We start from the raw sequence: 16,298 nt of genomic DNA, 5'->3' as shown, positions 1-16,298 counted from the left end.
TGCTCAATTACAAAGAGGATGGACATGGGATTGGTGGAAGGGCACACAGTTTGTAGGATGTTTGTAGAATGTTCACCACCCATTGACCACCTTTGGGCATGCTAATCCCTGTGGCTATTCCCACCCACTATCTGCCCTTCTGAACCCATTAAACACTCTTCTGGCATCTCTTTGTGCTAGCTCTGTCACAGGGTAACATCAAACGATGTGCTGTTTTGCTCCTACCAGTGTTATTTCTGTGCAGTACCCTCAGTGTTACTGGATAATTGGAGCTTTAAAGAAGCTCCCCGGTCTAATACATTTTTTAAAAGTGTATTCAGACCCTTGATTTTTAAGCAATAAGTGTTTCCCTGCATTTACTCCATGGACTACATTCCTATTAAAATCAAGCTTTTACATTGCAATAATTTGGCTTTTGTATAGGTATTAGATAGCCAATTATCATGCATTGACATCATATGTTGCCATCTTTTGTCACTGTAGTACCATTATTGAAGTGCCTGGAAAATGCCAGTGGCATGCCTATACAACAGCCACATCTGTTTTGGCTTTCCCAGTTCGTGTTATCATTTGTGATTCATTTTTGTGTTTCACTTTATTGTGTCACTTTTTCCCAACATTTTTAAACAATAAGCACAAAGAATGTTCCAACAAGCCTTGTATTCTCGGACTGTATATTTTAACTTGGAAAATGGCTTGATCGAAACAGTTATGGTTATTCAGTATAACTGGTGCACACAGTATAAGATCAAGGTCAAATAATAGGGAGTTGATCACAGCACAAATTGAGGCACTGGTAATTGTGGTGAATTCCTCTTGTCAACCTATGGGGGTAGCAGGCCACTAGGTTGGAGATGGGTCAGTTGCTACCCAATGCACCTCCTTGACAGTGGACAAGGTGTGTTACCGTGGCACATCTACTCTATGGTATCAATTCAAAGGTCCTCAAGTGTTTAGATATGGTCTGTGGAAACTACAAGTTCCAGAATGCAAATGGGAGCCAGCGATTGTATTTGAACCTTGGATTTATAATGAAGAAGTCAAGCTGGATCTGATCTAGAACACCCCATCCTCACATGCATGGTAGTCAATCAACAAGAGATTTGTGAACTTTCAATACTTCCCAAACACACCAGAAAGTATAATGCAAAGAATCATCTTAATCACAAATTCACCCCATCAGCATGATTCCCAGCGACTGTTACCTGAACGAAGGCTGAGAAGCCATTTTCTGTGCCAGCAGCATGCTAACAGCGCTGGAGAGACACCAGTGCCAGTGTAGAAACATGCAACTGTGCATGTCACAGCACTGTAACTTCCAAGATGGCATCAACTACTGGATCTCTGTTTTCAGCCTTGCAGGTCCTCATTAGGAAAAATCAAGATACTCCTGTAATTACTCGATCCAGGCTAAAATCCAACAAAGAGATAAGGAAGGGGAGTCACCGTAACATGAGAAATTACCAATCCACTTCCAGATTCAAAACTCTAATGGAAATAGTTTATGGGGAGATGGGGTGGAAGCCCAGCCCCATTGGGAAAAGGATAAAAGTGGCAGGGAAATTCCTGTCAGGGGGCAAGATCTTAAGGGAAACTGATCTGTCAGGCCCTGCTCCCGTGTAACACTTGTGTATATGCACGTTATAAATGCATATCATATCATATCATATCACAAATGCCATATCATATCAAAGGAGAGCAGAGGAAAGAACCCAAGAAATCTCCTTGCTGGTGGAACCTAGGATTCTAGGAGAGGCTGCTGCCATCCAAGGAAATCAGAAACCCTGTGAGAGAGCCTTTGACACATTAGACTAGCTAGGAGGTGGAAGACCACACCTCTTGACTCTGTGAGAAAGAGGTGCCCAGGCAAAGAACCTCCACCAGCAACCCCACGATAAACATATCTGTGGCAGAAGCGCAACTTGATGAATTTAATCTGACAGACACGGAACCAGAACAGGGGGAGAAACCCCTGTCTCAACTGGCCAGAGGCAGTAGAGGTCCAAATGGGACCTGGCTAATAGAAAGGAGAAAAATAATGAAGGCTTGGTAAGACACATGCTGTGTATCCTGCAAAAAGAGCCTAAAAAGGTGGCCTGCTTTAAATCCTGTATCCTAAGGCCTAGGAGTGTGGCCTGTTGTGGATAGTGCAACAGTGACCCAAGGCCTATGAGGGAGGCATCCTGTGAACTATAACCCCAAAAGCCTAGACGGGGGGCTTGTTTCTGGATCCTAGGACCCAAGGCCTTTGAGCGAGAGCTGCTGTGAAACCTAGGACCCAAGGTCTATGAGGGAGTTGTATTGTGCATCCTGTAACTCCAGACTTATTGGAGAGATCTTCTGTGAAAATGGGAACTCTATGGACTATGAGACAGGCCTGCAGTGGAGAAACCTAAAACATGTCTTGTAAGAGATAATTTGGTTTGGTTGGATAGGTGAACATTCTGCACCTGTACTTTAGCTTCTATAATAAAACATTGCCATCTGTTTTAGTTCACTTTTTGTTTAATTCGAAGTTACCTAGTGTGTAACGTATTTGGATTGGTGCCGACATTCCCCAGTTGGTGGTACGTGCATATGTTTCCCCTGTACCAGGGCTCTCTCAAGGCATAGTGAATTACACCCAGTTTACTAATTGAATTTGTCTACAATTGATGTATCTGATAAATCTTTCTCACAAACACAAATAGATCATATTTATATGTAAAGCTGAATTTATATATGTGTGTAGGTTTGTCCGGGTATACAAACGCACACCGTTGAACCCATTGTTACCAAATTGTGAATGGATTCCTCATTTGTCCGGGGCTAGATTGTAGTCTATGTTTGGATGCAAAAAATCTACTCTGTAGACACCATCATTTACTGATGCTCACCCCGATTCACTACAGTAGGTACTAGAAGGAGGCAACATTTGGAAACGTGTCTGAAGCAAAATGTTAGATATGTTGGTTATTCCTTTAAAAGCGTTTATTAAAGCATTTTTAATGGGAATAACAAAAAAGATTTTACATTTTTTTAATCACGCCACTCCAAATATGGGAAATGGCAGGGTTACAGTTTACTTAAGTGCATTCATGAGAAGAGAGAACAATAAATCAATCTTTCTTGGAAATGTTCTCAAATGTGCTGAAGCCATTGAGTGACTGAAACATGCCACACAAATAAGGAACATCACTTGGAAAAGCTCCATGTGATGCAACGTGAGAATCAATATCAAGAGCTTCTGAAACACAACAACAGACAGCAGCACGACTTGCCGACCAGAGGACAAGATAAACTTTCTGCAGGGCACATGAGATGCTAGAGCAAACTGAAGCAAGACTTGCTGACGTGAATACAAGAGCAACATCCTCCAGGGCAAATGAGACACGACACCAGAGCACATTGAAGCAAGACTTACCGACAAGTGGACAAGAGCAACATCCTCCAGGGCACATGAGACACCACTTGATCAAACATGGGCAACACTGGCTACCCGAGCTAGTACATAATATTGCGTTAGTCCTTCAGAGGTGTGTTCATATTCATCCCCTTTCCTATAACTTCCTATTATTTTTTCTCCACGACATATTATTCAACAATAAGTCTGCATTTTTAGTAGTATTGCAATATATAATTTCCTACATATTAGTCGCTCTATGGGGAGATTAAAAAAGGGAGTAAAGAAGAGATAAAGAAGAATTAGGCGGTTCATGAGTAAATTATATCTTACTGCTGGTAAATTACTTTTATCTAATTAGAATCATGGCCATTTTACCTATGGTTGAAATATACTGATACTTAATCTTTTCAGATTATAGATGCTCCATGTCTTCCATTGCTTGCCCTCTATGTAGGCTATTGTACCATATTATCTGTAAAACATTTGTTATTGGTTTTAAATGATTCATTTAATGGCATTATTCATTTGTTCTATTCCTCAATAATATTTTCTCATGTGTGCAATCTTTAAAAAGCATGATTTGCGGTACCTCAGGGATTATGTGGTACTGTATCCTTTAGTTAATTCTCGGTTCTTTCAGTATTCCCTTGATTCATCAATTATCTGTGTTCACTCCTATAGGTATAAAAGTCAAATTAGGTCTTTTTTGTTATTGGTTTTATATAATGTGTGTATTATTCAAATTATTGTATGAAGTACCTGCTAGCGTTGGCTCCCCTTGAGTCCCGGCTGTACTGCCAATTGCTGAGTCAAGCTGTAGACTTGTTATCGATCAGTATCGTTATCCTGTAATATAAACATATTTGACCTGCATTCTGATTCCATGCAAGATACATTATTTAGAAAATGTATTATGATTGGCCACCACGGGGCGCGAATGGAGGTTCCCTGAGAATGTTCTGCTGTCATCTGGACCGCAAATTAGTTAGTGTTCTCCACTTATGCCCCTGCACCCTGGAGATGAGGCAATTGCTGCGGACAATAAGGGACCACGTGCGGTTTGTCTGGTCCTAAAAACAGTGAAAATCGGCTTCACACAGCCAGAGATCCACCATGTGTGCAGAGGAGTGGGAAAGCGAAAGTGCTTTCCAGGTGAGCGGGCCTGCTCGTGGAAGCCAGCTCCCAGTCAGAGCAGCGTGTGGACTGCTGTGGGCTGGAGTACACCCCATGGACGAGGACACTGAGGCGAAGGAAGACACCTGAGGGACTACCCACAAGCCATGCCATCAGGGAGAAACCCACATCCCTGGGCTGCGTAATCCCTGTGTAAGGGACGTGGCTCGGGTAGTGCTCACCGTTGTGCTCGGGCTCCGGGAAGAGCCAGTTGGTTGGAGCGAGGAGCTGGCCCACAGGGGTGCAGCAGCAGGAACGTCAGCCCATGGGTCTGCTGGAGCGGGTCAGGAGAGGGCCAACCTGTTGCAGCAGAGCGCCCAGGGAGCGGAGGGAGCCAGGAAAGTACATTGAGTAGGCAACTTGATACTGAGAGCAGGCTGCCCCTCAGCCACAGCGAAAAACAGTTGCCTGCCTCCCGGCACTCTGCACCTAGGGGTGGTCTAGAGACTGGAATAGCTGGAAGCAGCTCTCTGTGTGTGGCTTTTAGTCACCTTCATCAGTGCTGGGGTGACACGGAGGAGCCTTAGCCTACAAGGTGTCGAAACTGGAGCCCCCTCCCGGACCACAGGACCACACAGTTGAAACCTGACCTGGTTCACAGCAGGAGGAATTCCATGGGAGGTGTGGGCTCCCGATCGGGGGCATGTGCCCGCCTCGCCTGGAGTGGGGTTGACCCCACCCATAAATTGGAGAGAAATCAGCGCCGGACAAGTGGTAAAGAGGAAGGGCCTTCCCTGGTGGTGCTGACAGAGGTGACCACCTCCTTCATGGTGCTTCACTTTCGTGCAATGCTGTAATGGAGTTTAAAGCGAGGCTCGCTGAATTTTCATACCCTGGCAAAGTGGGTTGCACAGAGCATACCCCAAGGAAGGACATGGCGGCGGGGGGTGGGGATTCGATTGCCACCAAGAGGGATGTCACCTCACTGCTGGAAGAGATCTGAAGTATGAGGGCCTACATCAGGGGCAAGGTTGACAAGATTAATGTGTGACTTGACAAAATGGAGGAGAGACTGAAGGAAGTCGAATACAATCAATCCTCTTTGGACACCATGGGACTCAAATGGATGTGAGAATGGGTGAAATTGAGAGGAGAGAGGATGAGATGGTTTTGAGGATGGATGTCTTTGAAAACCGTCAAAGGAGGAATAACCTCAGATTTGTGGGGATGCCGGAGACAGAGGGTGAGACCGAAAGGGACCTCAGGCGAAGGATGTATCAAATCACACGAGGATGACTCAATTTATGAGACAAATATTGAAAGCGTCCACAGGGCTGGTGTCACGGGTAGAGGCCCAAGGTCAGTCTTGGTTGTGTTTCCATAACTATCTGGACAAGCTCAAGATATTGGAGAAGGCTAGGGCGATGGGCCCTGTGATCTTTTGCATGGCAAGAATCACGATCTTTCAGGATCTGTCCTCCCTTACTCTGAGCGAAGAGAAGACTGTGTTTGCTACTGATGAAATGGCTGGAGGAAAAATGGGTCAGATATAGATGGGGATTTCCGTTCTCTATCTCTTTTGAGCTGGATGGTCGTAAGTACAAGCTGGACATGGAGGAAGAAATTAACAGAGTCTCTGGAGAGCTGTTAGGTGTTGGAGAGTCTACCTCGGGCCCTGAAGGAGATAACAGAGGAGAGAGACAAGGGCATATTAAGGGACTCAACAGAAGACGAGTCCCTGGCTCAAGGAAATGTATGAAGTTGAATACAATAACATGTCTTGAACGCATTTCTGGAGGATGCTGAAAGGGAGACGCTAATGGTTCCGATATGGCAGAGTTCACTTCCGGACTCAGGGGGGAGAAGTTGAAGTTAAACTTGAATGGGAAAGAAGTAATGATGTTATTTATCAGGTTTCAGGTATGTTGCTTCGTGTGGTGCAGAAGCAGTTAGTGGTTATTGTGTTGAAGATGTTTCAGGGGGTGGGTGTGTGTGCACCAGATTTGCAGGTGATAAAGGTGGGGCTAAGTGGTCACGGGCTCAGTTGGTGGTTCAACGCTCGAGTAGTCAAAGTAACTGTAAGGGCCAGGACGCCTGGGGGAGGGGAGAAAGAGGAGGGGGGTTGAGAGCCATAACATGGCTATTGTATTGCTCATTTACTGACTTTTTCATTACAATGGGAGGGTGGTGAATAAGAGGTGAATGGGTGGGTTTGTTAAGGGACGTTATAATGATTGACTTGATGAAGGGGAGGACTAGGGACAACTAAAGGGTATGTACAGTGAATGTGAAAGGACTTAATTCCGCCCCCAAGAGGTCTTTGGTTGCAAGAGAATTTAGAAGGTCCGAAATTGACATCTGATTCCTTCAGGAGACCAAGTATCTGAGTGGAGAAGAGCGTAGGATTCCCTGTGACCTGATTGGGGGCGATTACTGGAGCTCAGAGATAACAAAAAAAGGCAGAGTAGGGATCGTGGTCCATAGATGACTCAGGATGGAAGTTACCATGGTGTAGTTAGACTCGGAGGGGAGACGGTGTTGGTCTCAGGGTTGATTAAAAAAATGAGGTTCACATATGCCACAGTTTATGCTCCTAATCAGGGACAAAGGAGGTTCCTGCAGAGAACCTTGGAGAAAGTCATGAGTGAGGGACTCTGAAATGTTATAGTTTGTGGAGACCGTAATGTCTGGTTGGATCCTGATCTAGACAGGCAGTCTAAATATTCAGGTGGACGAGAACCTCAGAAACAAGTGGGTAGGCCACTCAATACTGCCATGGAGATAAACGGATTGAGAGACATATGGCACCACCTCCACCCACAAGTGATGGTGTTTACCTATGTTATGCTCACCTGGCTCCCACAGAGGCGTCGATCTGAACTGGACAGCTGCGGTCTCCACCAATGTGACGCGTAGGGCCGAGATGACGGACTGGACTGGCCCACCTAGCTTCGTTTGCTTGGCCCTTAGGAATATTCTTCTGCAAATGGAGAAAGGGAATTAACCACCCGTGGAGTTGAGCGTAAATCCCCCCACCCCCACTGTTCTCCCCACAGATCACCTTTGATGCCCCCTCTTATAGTCTCACCTGATGGTTTGAAAAGATGAGCTCTCCATCCTGCATTGAGCGCAGGGGCGTGTTGATAACCAGTTGCTTCACTGTCTCGAAAGGAATTGGTGAGTTTCAGAACAATATTGACTCCGAAAAGTATGTAGTTCGTAAGAGTTCACATGTCTGACTTTAACTCTTGTCCGATTCCTTGCAGTTAGCAGCTTGACCCCAGCGAAGAGTTCCTCGTGGTAGCTGACGAAGTTCAGGTAAGGATTTGGCTTATCCTACACAGTTCAATAAAATACGGCCAGAATGTAACCTGTTGCTTGCTCCCTTATTCAGGTGTGGAGAGAAAATATGAAGTTCGGGGAATAATGCCTCCGGCGGTAAAATTAGGTAAGTCTATTGCGGTGAGAAGAGTTCCCCTTGTTTGTCCCTTTGTCTCACCTTGTTGTCCTTTTGTTCCCCTTCGGGGCCGGGGTACGGCGAGGATGCAATAGCGACTGAGCCGAACCGTGAAGAGGAATAGTACCCCCGGCGGTAATCAGGTAAGTCTTTGGGGGTAGTTACTATTGCCTCTGTTTATTCCCCTGGCTCACCTTTGCTGTTCTTGTGTTCCCCTTAGGTGCCAGAGTGCGGCGGGAACGTGCAGAAGGATGCGGTGGATCGTGAGGATGCTGCGAAGGCCGGTGAGTTCAGCGTGGCGCTGCAGCAGGTGAGGCGGCGCGCGTAAAACGCTTCTTTCTTCCAGCTCGAAGACGCGGTGGATCCGGAATTCAGGTAAGGATCGAAGGTTTTGCTCTTATTCTAACCTTTTCTCCTTCTGTTCCTCCCTTTTTCTAGGAGCTGCAGACTCGAGGCTGGCGTGGCAGAAGACTGGATGCAGGCTTGCAGACACGGTGAGCGTTACGCTGCTGGATGCAGAATAACGCGAAGCGTGTGCTGCTCTTCGGGCGTGGTTTAAATAGCCTCCAAAGTAGTCCCAGGTAAGTATTCCTCCCCAGCCCCACCCAAGTAAAAAATAGTCCCTCGGTAAAATAGTCCCTTCCAAGCCTCATTTGGCTTGGAGCTCTGCAGCATGGTCTGCATCAGGTAAGCTTGCAGCATGGTCTGCATCAGGTAAGTTCCACTCTATGAGCCTGGCGCCTATGGCGGCAGGACTGACTCTCCATATGAGCCTGACGCCATAGGCGCCAGGACCGCACCCAAACAGCCCTTTGCAGGGGTTTTTGGGCTTGCTCAAAATAACGTGATGCCTGCTTCCGGGGTTGCTGGACTTGGTCTGGTTCCCCGGGGGTAGGCATCATGACAACCTACTATTTGGCCATACATGGAACTTCAACGAGAATAGATTATCGCTATATTTCAAGGGATATATGGGATCTGGCACTGGGATCAGAAATTCACTCTGTTAGTTGGTCGGACCATGACACGGTGTTAGTCGATACTGGTTGGAGCGGTCTCTGCCCTTGAAATTCTAAATGGAGGTGTAATGAGTCTCTTTGGAAGGAATCCATGTTTACAGAAGAAATGGAGGGGGAATCAATTAATTCTTTGACACAAATGACACAGGGGAAGTTTGTAAGGGTACCATCTGGGATGCAGATAAGGCCTTGTGAAGAGGCATGTTGATTAGAGAGGGGGTCCAAAAGAAGAGGGATCATACCATTATTGAGAATGGGTTGCGGACAAAAATACAAACTCTGGAGAGGCTTGCACAGTCATCCACTAGTAAAAGGGAAGATCATATTTCGGAGGACAGGGGAGCCAGGAAGGAATTCAGCCTGTCGGCGGAAGGGAAAATAGTCTGCAATTTACAATTTCTGAAACAAAAATTGTACAAAAAGGGTGATAAGGAAGATGCTCTTCTTGCCTCAAGGTTAAGAGAACAAAGGGTGGAGAGGTTGGTGGGGGAGATAAAGGTTGGGAACAAGAGAACGGAGCTCTCAACAGAGGGGATTCAGGAGGCCTTTTCCTTGTTCTGTGAGGGGTTATACAGGAGTGAAGGGACTGCCAATGCAGAGGAGATTAAGAATTATGTGGAAGATAGGGTGTTTTCGGCCTGGGAAAGCACCAGGCAGGGGAAGATGGTTTCACCGCAAGGTTTTACAAATCCTTCGTCTCAGCCCTGCTCCCCTTCTTGATGATGCTGTTCAACGACAAAATGGAGACTGAAAGGGCTCCAGACTCATTTGTCCAGGCTCTCATTTTAGTGATACCAAAGGAGGGCAGGGACCTGCGATCTTGTGACTCATATCACCCAATTTCCCTTTAAAACATAGGCGCAAAGATATATGCCAGAGTTTTGGCAGCAAGACTGCTGGCCAGGGGACCCTACTCTCCTCTCTGTTGATGCCGAGAAGACCCTTCATAGGGTGGAGTATGCTTTTCTGGAAGCAGTGCTTGCCAAATTTGGGATAGGCAAGAGACTCATGAGGGCTATAATGGTGATGAATTCCTCCCCAAGTGCGTGTGTGGCAGTGAACGGGGGATACTCACGTTGGTTTGATCTGAGCAGAGGGACGAGGCAAGGTTTTCCCCTCTCTCCGGCTCTCTTTGTGCTCTCACTGGAACCTCTAGCCCATAGACTGAGAGAGGATTGTAGAATAGAAGGATTTAGGGTAGGAGGGAAGATGTACATAGTCAGACTCTATGCGGACGACATGCAACTGCATGTGGTTAACCCGCTGCCCTCGGTGCCGGCTGCGATTGGTTTGATCGAACAATATGGCCACATGGTGAAATTTAAGCTTAACAATGGAAAATCAGTTATTTTCCCACTGGATAGATCTAGGGACAGCGATATGGGGCGTTTCCCACCCCTGGGTGGTAAAGTCACCCTGGGAACAATTCAGTACTTGGGTGTAAATGACACGAGAGAGCTCGGAGGGATGTTCGAAGCAAACTCCCCTCCCCCTGATGACTGAAATGGAGAAAGATCTAAAGTAATGGAACTCGCTGATGGTCTCCTGGATGGGGCGCTTGAACATGCTTAAAATGGTGGTGCTCCGTAAGATTTTATACGTGTTACACGTGCTCCCAATTCAGATCCCCAACCTCTACTTCAAAGCTACTAAGAGAACCCTTTTAAGGTTTCTGTGGCAAGGGAAAAAGCCCAGGGTTTCTAGGCTGATCCTAAGTCTCCCCAAGGACAGTGTGGGTGTGGGATTTCTGGATATACATTTGTACTACAAAGCTGCCCAGCTTAGGGTACTGATTCCACACCTTAGACAGCGGGGAGACATACAATGGGTGGGATTGGACAACCTCCATCTACGACCAGCCACAGTGTGAGAATGGTTGTGGTACCCCAGGGCTCAGTTAATATGCAGGATATGGGAACACCCCATTCTAGGTGCTATTTGACGTATTTGGCAACAAGGAATGGGAGTGAGGGCATCACATCATGGCCATCCCCTCTGGGACACCTGTGAGTAACGGTAGTCAGAGATGCCATACCAAACCCGGAAAGGTTTCAAACATGGTACGAAGCAGGGCTATAAAGGATTGGGCAACTGTGTAGGGACGCATGGTTTATCTCAATAGTCGGCCTAGAGGAGGCCCTAGCATTATGTACGCTCTCAGTCTTCCAGTACTTACAATTGAAGGGGGCGCTAACGTGTGGGCCATGGAAAGATAGTTACAAAGGGAGCTTACACCCTTTGAAAAGATCTTAGACACAGCAATCGTTTCGAGGGGATTGATTGGTGCATTATGTAGGGCCCTAGTAGAGACAGCGATAGGAGGGAGACCTGGAGATGGAACTTGACCCTCAAACTCGGCAGAGACTGTGCCGTGGTGCTCACAAGATGTCGATCTCCTGTCAGTACAAATTGCATACTATTAAATTATTGCACAGGTGGCAATATGACCCAGTCAGGCTTTCAAAAATGTGTCAGTCTGTGAGTCCAATATGCTGGCATGCGTGTGGATCAAGGGTCGATTACTGGCATATGTGGTGGAGTTGTGTGATGGTCCAGTCCTATTGGGATGACGTTTCGAGCTGGATTAGGGACCTAGATAGGATCCCAAGGTTTAAAACACTGATGCTGGTTCTGTTTGGACTACAGGAAGTTGAGAGTGAATACATTAGACTGCTGGAAATGGTTCATGGCCTAATTCTCGTGGGGAGGGTGCGCCTGAGAAAACATTGGAAGAGAGAGTTGCTCCCCGGAATGACAGAATCGGTCAATACGGCCCGAAAATTGTACCCAATAGAACGCTATACGGCGGCGATCCATGGAGACCCCGGATCGGTGGAAATGGAATGGGTGGACTTTTGTGGTAAATACGTCTATCAGGGGTGACAAGAACACGACCCGGCTTCTGATGGGAGGTGACCAGGAAACCCTGAGTTTCCCCTATTGCGTGAATTGACACTCAAAGAAAGGTTATAAGTTATTGCAGAGGACACTGACCCTCCCAAAGGTTGACAAGTGAACATGAGCAGGTTAATGCCAGTCGGAGGTAGTTATGTGAACGGGGGTGGTTGTGGGAGTGGGGGAGGGAGAGAGGGGACAGAGTGGAGAACACACTTCCATTTGTTTTGCGTGTTAGGGGTGCTCATTCGCTGGTATTGTATTATCTGTAAGTGAATTGAACTGTGTTTCTTTTTCTTAGCTTAAAGAAATAAAGTTGAAATTTAAAAAAGAAAACTTAAGTACACGAGGTAGTCACACTGCAGAATATTCACTTCTTTCCCTACAATGGCCCTCATTCTAAGTCGTCCGGTGATAAAGTGCCAGATTTGATGTATACCGGACCAGCCGACCATGGTTTTGCCAGTGGGGCACCTGGGTTACCTCCAGCAAAAAGCATAGGCATTCATCTAACCCAGACCTTGACCATTTTGCTATTGTAATAACAGCACAGTTAGAAGCATACTTCTAACAGGATGTGTATCAGTGCCTCAGGTTTCCCACATACTGTTAAAACAATGATGCAGAGCACATTATGGTAGGGATGGCAAGTAAAGAAAAAACAGAACTAGCACGATGTTAGGCGGTCCACTGTACCAGGGTGCTGGGCATTGTGCATTCCGAGGTAGAAGCCAGCAATGGGAACTGTGAATGATGATGTGGTTGGAAGGGTCAAAGGGGATTAATTTACTATAGGTAGCTGAATGCTGGATGTTCCTAAAGTCACATGATAACCAAAATGCAAATGCAAAATTCCATATAAAGGTCCACCTCTATTGGCTTGTTCGCATATCTCAATCCTGTAACAAAAGGGTGGGAGACCCTATGTGAGAAATTTAAGATTACATTTCTTTGGTGTGAAAGTGATTGGAATAAGGAGTCGCACCAGAGGGACCGAACCCTTGCAATGTAACAATAATTTTAAGAAGGGTTTATGGGATGTGACTGGAGTGCATGTCCTGTTTAAGTATGTTTCAATTTCCTACAGAATCTAGCTGAAATAGTTTTGTGCTGCTAGTTATTAAAACGGTCCCAATAAAGATTGTGTTACTTTAAAATGCTGGCAAAGGTACACTACAATGCATGATCTTGTAACTGCTCCAATTTTCTTCCTGTAGGTAATCAAAGGTTCAGTCATCATACAAGTAGGCGACGTGAACGACAATGCTCCGACGTTTCACAACCAGCCCTACACTGTGCGCATTCCAGAGGTAGGAAAGACCCATGTGATTCCTCACTTGTGAGTTAACTGACACAAAGGAGGTTCTTTTTAAAGGCATTGTCTGATCTGCGTTATCGAGTGTTCATTGGTAATAGATAATATTGTATACTGGGCAAGTTTCTATAAGCGATAGTGCCTCAGGTTTGAGCATGATGCTATCTTAGACGATCTCTGATCACGCAGAGTTGGGAATTTCTTACGCTCAAATACCATTGCCCTAATTGCATTCACTGTAAAAGGTTGTAATGCCTTCCTGATGTGGTAAGACCTCTTCTTACTAGTTTCCCATTTGTCAGACTTACACAAATATATGATAACTGTGAACATCACAAGTGTGTGAGTATATGAAATTATGTTCTAACTCGATCATGATGCTACCTAACGAGGTTGTCCCAAATAAGACATGAACTCATTGGTAACAGGTGATTTTCCAGCTTAAATTTTGCCCACTCGTTTAAATTAAACAAATGTGTCTGCAGTAGGGATGGAAAATCTCAATGAGCTTGACTTTAATCAAGGTCAAATCAATAAGTTAACATGACATTTCAAATGCCCAGATGGGCTTTAAATGTGCAGAAGGTACTGCAGACAACATTGTGAGACAATCTTTTCTGCTCCTAACATGTTTCTCTGAAGAATTCCTCCTCATTTTGTGCCTTTGTAGACTTACAAGCCACTTTAAATTCTGTTAATTTGTGTACAAGGCTATTGGAATTTGGTACCTCTGCAAATTTGATCACATCAATTTGTCCATGTCCATTTTAATTGTGTTATTGATGGATCTTCAGCAAAGTTAACAGCTTCCAGGTGGATGTGGACATGATTGTAAACACACCTGTCCTATTTGACTTAAAGCCAACAACGTTGTGATAATGGTCCAAACTGAATCACCCTGGGAGAAGGTTTTTAATGAATGAATTATCTTTGAAGAAACGTTTAGCAGCTGTTGGTGCTTGTTGCAGTACTACTCTATGTATGTGTAATCCTCTAAAAAGGTTTCAGTAGCTTTAGTTCTGTAAATATAATGTGTAAGAGTTTTGGTTGTGCCAGTCTCTACCCAAAATATACAACTCTGCCCACAAATTGTCATGAGGACAACTAGTGCATGCTTGGCTCTAAAACCTATTATATATGTGCTCTCTGCGTGGAAATGATCGGAATTTGGATCCGTATGAGCTGCTCCTTTGGGAGTAGACAGGTATGGTAAGGTTTCCCTCTCTACCATAGTTCTGTCACATGAGGTCCATGCTCTTACTACTGGCTCTATCTCATTTTTAGTTTTAAGAGTAGCGACAACATTCTTGCTCTTAAAGCTTTTTGGGAATTTTGTTTAAGGGCGATTGATTGGTGAATTATGCAGATCAAGTGCTAAAATGAGCTATCTATCTGTTAAATCTTCATCTGAATCCCTGTTGATGAAATGAGGCGTCCACCGTTATAACTATTACATTTCAAAGTTTCTTTGGACATTTCCAAGTGCTGGATCCGTTTGGGAAATGAAAAAATGATGCATCAGAGGCGCTACATAATGTTGCCATTCATCCTATTGAACCTGGCATCCCTTTTTAGTTTACATAAAAACATTGTTTTTCCAATCGGATTTCATTGGCTTAAGATACTTTTGATTGAATATCGGAATAAGAGTTTCCGCTACAGTTTATCAGCGTTGCCATCAGTCAGAAACAGAATCAGTGCACTTTGTTATCCGACAATGTATCTGGAGAACATGGCTTTAGAAGTTAGAATATATTCAAACTGGCAATTTAGGAAAAACCTAAGAACATGAGTAGAGATGACAAGAGTTAATTGTGTACGGAATTGATTATCATGGAATGCAAGATAGTCTTATGCACTGTTTTTTTTTTAATTTATAACCAGAGTTTTATATAGCTGTTTGCATGTTTTAAATGTATAAACTGTTTGTGTGTAATTGGCTGATGCCTATGATGTCACGATCAAGGTCATTAAAGTGATCTCTCACATTGACAGTTTGAATTCATAGAACCCTACAGAGCTCAATCAAGAGGCCATCCGTATAGAGCCTGGAAATACCAACTTTGCATTGTTTGTGGTGTGAGAGCATCCTATTAACAATCGGCACCTAGTGGATTGAATCTCATTTGAATTGAAATGACCCCAAAAAAGAGTGGTGTTGTTCGTGATATTGCATAAAACAAACTAAAGCCAAAAGCAAAACAAAACAAAATCAAAAGAAATTTAAATAGAAAATCTGGCAAAAGTTTGAGGAGAGTCAAGCCAGTGCGTGCTCTTATCTATCCAAGTTTCTTTTAAGTTTGCATATTTTAAAACATTTAAAGTTTCCGTAAGCAATGTTTTTTTAATGAATCCTTCAACAGGATTTGAACCTCCTTATTTGGATAAACCATTTCACTCACAGCTAATTTGCACTTGCTGTGCATGCTGTCAGGTTATTCCTTTTGAAGCTTTGCCACTCTAGGTGGAGTGCCCTACGTGTTCTGGACTGGTCTACACACGGACGGCTGGAGGTCTCCTTGTCTTACTAAGGGCTTCATTTATGGAACTTTCAACATGGTGCAAAGTGACTTTGCACTGCCAACAAACACACAAAAGTACTCTTTCCATTGCCCATTTATCGTGGTACAAAGACTACTTTTGCAGTGCAAAGTCACTTTGCTCTGCAAAAATACACTTTGCTCTGCTCTGTAAATCAGGGCCGGTTCAACGTGTTTGCTGGCAGTGGAAAATCAATTTGCACCAGTGCAAAGTCAATCTGCACTGCACTAAGTGTTCCATGAATCAGGCCCTACGTCTCTAGTGCTTGCAGTGTACGAGCGCACACTATTGATGAGTCCCAACTTTGAAAGAGCTGGAGCCACAATATGTTCAGGGTAGTGCTATGCCGTTCCTTCTGATGCAATTCTTTTGTCCTTTGAGCCACATGTGGTTTGGAATCCAAGGCATAATGCAGCATCAGATCCACACTATGCTATGCAAGCCCGATTTGCACGGTGCCCGGCTAGTGCATTAAGCAATCTGGAAAAAATGCATCAGTGCAGGCTGTAATTCAAGGTTGCATTGCAATTGGGTAATTGCAATCAATAGTTCTCTAATGTATATGGAGATGCA

The 16,298-nt window shown here is 44.8% G+C and overlaps 1 protein-coding gene across 1 annotated transcript in view; it reads left to right on the top strand.

The window, feature by feature from the left end:
• CDH23 (cadherin related 23) overlaps window positions 1-16,298 on the top strand; it is a 3,939,560-nt gene that overhangs the window by 951,984 nt on the left and 2,971,278 nt on the right. Inside the window, exon 6 of the mRNA XM_069610726.1 lies at window positions 13,087-13,179. Within this exon, the coding sequence (XP_069466827.1) occupies window positions 13,087-13,179 (93 nt within the window). The remainder of the gene's footprint in view (window positions 1-13,086; window positions 13,180-16,298) is intronic.

The sequence above is a fragment of the Ambystoma mexicanum genome, chromosome 8, assembly GCF_040938575.1.
Source record: "Ambystoma mexicanum isolate Mex_15411 chromosome 8, UKY_AmexF1_1, whole genome shotgun sequence".
NCBI lineage: Eukaryota > Metazoa > Chordata > Amphibia > Caudata > Ambystomatidae > Ambystoma > Ambystoma mexicanum.
This window is presented reverse-complemented; position numbering and strand designations above follow the sequence as displayed.